The 253-nt window shown below is 29.6% G+C and overlaps 1 protein-coding gene across 1 annotated transcript in view; it reads right to left on the reverse strand.

Moving 5' to 3' along the window:
- LOC119586187 (glutamate-gated chloride channel-like) overlaps positions 1-253 on the reverse strand; it is a gene marked incomplete at both ends in the record, with an annotated part of 81629 nt that overhangs the window by 21328 nt on the left and 60048 nt on the right. Inside the window, 1 exon segment of the mRNA XM_037934889.1 lies at positions 91-160. Coding sequence (XP_037790817.1) covers positions 91-160 — 70 coding nt within the window.

Raw genomic sequence — 253 nt, forward strand, 5'->3', positions numbered from 1 at the left:
TCACTAACACCTTTTGTCTTTACATTCACAATACATGCAGTTAGTTGAAATTACCTTTTTTAAATGTAAAAATTGAAAAATATCACTCACCTCCCATATTGTTGAAGGTTAGACGATGATCCTTCCATTGTTCGCGGAAATAGATCTGTATGCTGTATTCCTGTAAAGGAAATTTTTGAATATCAGACACTATTTGTTTTTTTTCCTCAGATATACATCCTAAGTTATTTAAGATTTTATAAACAACAAAGAT

Source organism: Penaeus monodon, chromosome 21 (genome assembly GCF_015228065.2).
Source record: "Penaeus monodon isolate SGIC_2016 chromosome 21, NSTDA_Pmon_1, whole genome shotgun sequence".
Lineage (NCBI taxonomy): Eukaryota > Metazoa > Arthropoda > Malacostraca > Decapoda > Penaeidae > Penaeus > Penaeus monodon.